The sequence below is a fragment of the Bolinopsis microptera genome, unplaced genomic scaffold (assembly GCF_026151205.1).
Source record: "Bolinopsis microptera isolate Bmic1 unplaced genomic scaffold, MBARI_Bmic_1.0 sca222, whole genome shotgun sequence".
NCBI lineage: Eukaryota > Metazoa > Ctenophora > Tentaculata > Lobata > Bolinopsidae > Bolinopsis > Bolinopsis microptera.
In genome coordinates, this window is record NW_026971994.1 from 3789 (window position 1) to 9897 (window position 6109).

The 6109-nt window shown below is 36.4% G+C and overlaps 1 protein-coding gene across 1 annotated transcript; it reads right to left on the reverse strand.

Annotated features, from left to right (window-relative positions):
* Positions 1-2474: 2474 nt before the first annotated feature.
* On the reverse strand, positions 2475-5766 carry LOC134825868 (plasminogen-like; the record flags this gene model as incomplete). The annotated part of the gene is made up of 7 exons (XM_063838055.1): positions 2475-2617; positions 2733-2821; positions 2939-3089; positions 3249-3543; positions 5040-5131; positions 5341-5440; positions 5626-5766. Coding segments are annotated over 7 exons (912 nt in total), but the record flags the coding sequence as incomplete, so codon positions are not given.
* Between the last annotated feature and the right edge of the window lie 343 nt (positions 5767-6109).

The following is a 6109-nucleotide window of genomic DNA, read 5'->3' on the forward strand; positions in this document are numbered from 1 at the left end:
AATATTTTATTTTTTCCAACATAACATCCAAGGATCTCGAAAAAAAATGTAAGTGAATAAAAATGTTCAAAGTTTTTCTAAAAACTACTTTTCTCATTGTTTTAAGCTATTCCGATCATTTTGAGCCAATATAAAAATGTTAAATTTGTCTAATAAAATTTTTTTTTAATTTTTGTTGATTGACGATGTCAATCCTTCGCATCTCGCCGATCTGTGGTTGCGAGAAGCATTATTTGATGCGCGCGCGACCCAGTAGTGCATCGCGCTACAAAAATTTTTGCTAATTAGCTAATTGATAATTATCCAATTAGCTGATTATCTGACGTAAACATTTTTTCACAAAAGTTTTTTCTTCTGATAAGATGAACACCCTCGATCCGATTAATCCGCAACCTTTTATGATGTTCACAACTAAAGATATTCGACAAACAAGAAAGGTGGTAAAAAGTGGTAAAAGTGGCCTTAAGACACGCGGAAAAGTTTGGAAAAGTTGGTCAGCCATAAAGGGCACCTAATGGGACTCAAAAACGTCGAATTCCTTAGAAAGCTTCTTGTGTCGGTATAGATCGATTTTTTTTCAGACGGATCTGTCTATATAACTAACTGATAATTGAGAGCACATTGTCATTAAGTAAATAAAACAATACAAAACCACCACGCACGACATCAAACATAGTAATATTTATGTTTACATACTACAGTTAACTCAAAGTTAACATAGAGTTAACTCAGAGTGTATCATGCAGTGTGTGCTAAAATTAGATATAGATAGTTAATGTGACAGTTCAGTGTAGAGTGATTTATATTATTATTATCATCATCATTTATATTTGATATTATTATTATCATCATCCTGTTGAAATTTGGACTAGTTTTGCGTGTTACCTCACGAATCCAGAATCGGGATCAAATCTTTTTCAATGTATTCAGAATCAACACATGCAACTTAAAACAAATCATTTTGAATACTTTTCAAAGATAATGACTTTCTTATTTCTCCATAAAAAGCACGATAGCGTGAGTACCTTTTGTCGAGATGCCTCGAAAGTGATCTTAAACAATTCCACGTACAATTTTGGTACATTCACTTCAACTTATAGCTTAACGGGTTATACTCGTAAAATATCTGTTCCATATATTGGAACCGTCGACGAGTCGACGAGTCCAACTCGGCGCGCGTCCTGGTAGGTTGTAAACCTACAAGTACAACTTATACTTATAGCAGAATCAAGCAAGTTAAAAAATATTTCATACGTATCTTAAATTGAATGTGCTTTCTGTCATGTGGAAAGGTAGTGCACGCCTTTTCCAAACCAAAAGATATGATATAGATATCAATTTGAGTTACCATTCTCAAATGCAAAATGATACCGATGTAAATCATAAATAAGATCGGTCACTCGCTTTTCCCATTATATATTAGGAATTTCAAAATGACGTACCTTGTATTTTTCACTTCGATAGTAATATATAAAGTGTAATATGTGTAAAGTGTAAACTAACCGTGATGTTGCAGGTAATAATAAAGCTTTAGTTGAACTGTTTATCTGTCAAGCACTTCACTGGTTAGTTCACTGATGAAAAGTCTTCAGAAACGCGCCACTGAACTTGCTTTTATAATTTTATATATACACTTATATAATAGTGTTAACTTGGTTTTTGTGGTGACGTTTCTTGGATATTGTTAGTATTAATTTCATAATATGTTTGTAGTTAACACAACATTTCGATGGTTGTTGCTGTCCTCAACAATTTTCTTCAGTAAGTTGCTCCGTGAATATACGTCCATTGTTTAACTTTAAGATCAGTTTTTGCAAGCTACTACAGTGTAATCGTCAAACTACGAACACCAAGAAAACGCCCTCGTAGAATTAATCTTCTGTTATTATCTATATTTGTATGACCCATCTACATTCTACGTTCAACCCCCTAAAATCCCATCATAGAGCCCAAGGAGTAATTTCTTGATTAGAAATAATCTACCTTCAGTTGCTTCTACGTTCACTCTTGAAGAGGAGACAGTTGCATCAAATGAGGAAATAGAACTTAGCGGAGCAATAACGGCCTACGAACCACTTGTCGCTGTAGGATTAGCCGAGGAGCCCTTCGTTGCAGTTGAAGCAACAAAGGAATCGTATCGAGAACCATTGGAAGAATCTTCTGAAGGAACATTGGAAGAATCTGTTGAGGAAGGTACGATCTTTGGTCATAGGTGTCATCTATTTGCTATTTGAACACTTTCAAATTTCAGATTCTAAGTATACTAATAATGCGTAGCGATGACGATATCAATACTTTTATTTTCAGGTACCAATCCTACTAATATCGGAGGTTGGCAGAAGGGTTACTTCAGCGTGAAACCTATTAAGGGCTAGAAAAGCAACGTTTATTTCGGAGAGTAGACAGTTGGAAATAGAAAACTTGTTTGAATACTTTGTTCGGAGTGGAAGTGGAAGATCTCATTTGTTTTTTATTTAATTGAAGACAAAAATTCAAATCGATGGTAATTAAAGTAATAAAATGTTTTCATTTCTAAAAAGAATTGTCGTCAAGACTTGATCCAAATCAACTTTTTAGTGGTCTCTTGAAAAGTTGTATCTTTTGAAGTTACCAGCAACTGAAAAGTAAATTGTCAAATAAAAAACCATGACAATGTGCCTCAAACTTTAGAAGTATAACTACTGAGGAAGAGTGGCATATCAGTTTTATTAACAACTCCTAGAAGAACTAACCACAGTCCCTGATGGAACAGTAGTCCCACACGGGGAATGTAAGAGCCTCTGTGTAGCACCACGGCTTTTCTTCCGACCCTCCTGGATTCCTAGGAACGGAAATTTGACCAATTTGTGTCCAAAAATATTTGTTTGTTACAAATAACCATACAAAATAACAACCATATTTTCACAATTAAATAACCCGTTAAACGAATGAAACTAACCTGCATTTGTTGTGGTCGCCTACGTCATTATAACCATGAGGGTGTGGGTAGTCCTTGCTCCAGTTCTGACACTTGTACAGTGAGTCAGTAGTGTCCACAGGACCCAGATACTCTTCTCCACTTGGAGTACCCGAACACTCCTCGTCCCAAACTGCAGGTTATAGATTTGTTAGTTGAATTGATCTAAACCATGTTCCAAACATCAAAATAAATGCAGCACACATGTTGCACAATTTTAAATTTGGTGATATCGATAGTTGATCAAGCAACAAAAAATATTGAAATAATTTAAGTCCAATCTGTAACTTACTACACTTGGGGACAGTACAGGGGACCAGTCTTGGTTCCATATCTCCTGAAATGAAGCAGTAGGGACGTTTACTGTGACTCCCGAATTTTCTACAAAAGTTGTGTCCCGGGTTGTAGTCAGGCATGCTGGTCACATCGTCCCAGTTCAGACACTCTACTAAATATTCCGACATGTTGGCTCTACCCTTATAGTCGTGTCCGGTACCAGTGTAGCAGAAATCGTTGGTTATGACCGGGCTTGCACTGGATATGTCCGAGGGGGTGAGGGGGGCGGGTAGGGAGATTTCTGGTGTTAGCTGTGGAAACTCAGTTGAGAACTTGCGTTAGTGGACTACAATACATTTACAGTAGAACCCCGATATAGGGTAAGGCACATAATTTTGTCAGGGTACCTAATTTTGTCATTTTGCTCTGAAAAACTGCCTCGGCTCGGAATTTCAGCTTGAAAGAAAAGGATTGTGTATAAAAAGAAAGCTTAGACTTTGCTGAAACTGCTCGTACAAAGTTTAAGTTTCTAGCTCTTTTGCATCTGTGTCAAAAATGAAGGCGAAACTGTTAACCCGAAAAATAAATAAGATCCTTAAGGTTTTCTTAAGGAATTTTCAAAATTTTGATTAATTGCTATTTCAAAAGTAATTGAGCTAGCTTCATGCCATTGCATATTTCAAATATCTTCTACATCAGAAGTATACGTACAAATTTTCAAGTCTCTAGCGCAATTATTGTTCAAGTTACAGAGGGTGACAAAATTAGGTTCGATTTTGCCAGAAGTACCTAATTTTGTCAAAAAAATCGACCTTTTTCAAATTTCTTGTAAATCACAGATTGTGTTGAAAATGGCCTTATACAACTATTCTGAAGTTTTTTTGCCCATAGGATATGTATAAGGCACTTAAATAATAGCATAACACTTATAATAACATATTTTCGCCGAGAAATATTAGGTGGATAATCTGATTTTTTCAATCTAAAATGACTAAAAAAATATTTGATGAAATTACTAAGCAAGTGATCTATCTACAGACATGAAAATTTCAACCTAGGCCTAGAACCAATCGTTTTTCAAGATGCCAGTGGTTTCAGGGGCATTTGGGGCTATTTTCTAAGATTAGATACCCAAAAAAGTGTCTTCTTTTCATCAAGCTACAAAACTATGAAAACATCATATCTTTGGGATTTTTGAGGTCAATGTTGGTAAAAAAGCGCTCGAATGATGCATCCAGGTAGTCTAAAATACCGAGAAACGGTTACTTTTTGCACAATCTTCAAGTGACAAAATTAGGTTCGGGGTGACAAAATTAAGTAAAGTCACCTAATTTTGTCATTTTTTCAAAATAATTTTTTTAAACATCTTCAACCCCAGCAATTTCGATCATTTTTGTGTTAGAACTTGCCTAGACTGTCTACTATAACATGGTGGAGGTTTCATCTAAATCGGAATTTCAGACGAGGTTAAAACCCATGGTTTATATCAGGCAGTCGGAAAATTGCCAAAAAATGACAAAATTATGTGCTTTACCCTACCGCGGACCCCGATTTATCGCGGACCCCGATTTACCGCGGATGTTTCTTTTCCCCAAATTCCGCGGTAAATCGGGGTTTTACTGTAGTAACATTTTAGACATTCAAAAAACATTAATCTTGGAAAAATCTGGAAATCACTGAAATCTATTTCAAAGGTTATTATTAAATTAGATTACTGTACATCATCACCAAAGAAGAATTAATCTTAAAAACTCGCCTCAATGCGTCTGCCTTCATGAGTAGTAGCTGTCCACCTACCACTTTTAACCTCCAAAGTGGCCGTCTCTTTCAGTTCCTTCAAGTCAACATCAGCAGTGTTTTCAGTTTCTTCTCCGTCAATTGTTACCACCAGCATAGGTCCTGAGTAAAATATAGCTAAAGTTATTGAGATCGGGTATAACTATAGTTCATACTATTTCACGATTCAGAAGCCCCCACCTGCGAATTAATGAAATTAGTGGCCACTATCACTGCACTGGATGTTTTATAAATTGTGACTGATAAAGCTTTGTTAACTTGAACTGGAAACTAAGTAAAGTTCATCCCATTGTGCATGGATGATGACGTACCGACACATGCATCAGGACTCTCAGAACTGTCAAAATAAGTGAAGTGGTTATCCGGACAGGGGGTACATTCAAAAGACCCTCTCACTGATGCATAGGTACCCTGAACAATAACAAATAAATGTTCAAATTCATAACGTATTGTAACCAAGATAATTAATTCTCAATGTTTGCTTATTTGTGACGTATAATTAATGGAGAAATAACTTGCCTCCCTGCATCAAAACTATTTTTGGTATGAATCACGATAAAAGAAGATATTGCATAATAGAAGACTAAAACTCTGACCCTTGGACATCTGATACAGTGAGACCGTCCACCATTTCCGGGCTGATAGCTGCCCTTGGGACAGAGATGGCACTCTCCGAACACAAGGTAAGTTCCTCTAGGACACTGCTGCTCCTCCGCAAACACTGCACATACCACGACCTGGACATAAACATATATCAGGATTATTCTTTAGATGTTTTCTTGGAGGCTCAAGTGTCTCTCAGTCTCTCCGTCAGAAAGTAATTCTAAAAGCAAAGCCAAACGTTAGGGGTCGTTCACATATTATTACGTAATCACTTTTTGAACAATTTATACCCCCCCCCCCTCCGTAATCAGTTTTAAAGATAGCTATTGTGTCCAAATTACACTAGCGTAATCATTTGGAAATCCCCTCCCCCCTCGGCTGATTACGTAATATGAGTACGACCACCCCTTATTAAATAGAGATGTGTACGGTTTTAATAAATTTGACTCACTGTTAAAAAAGTCAGTAACACAATCT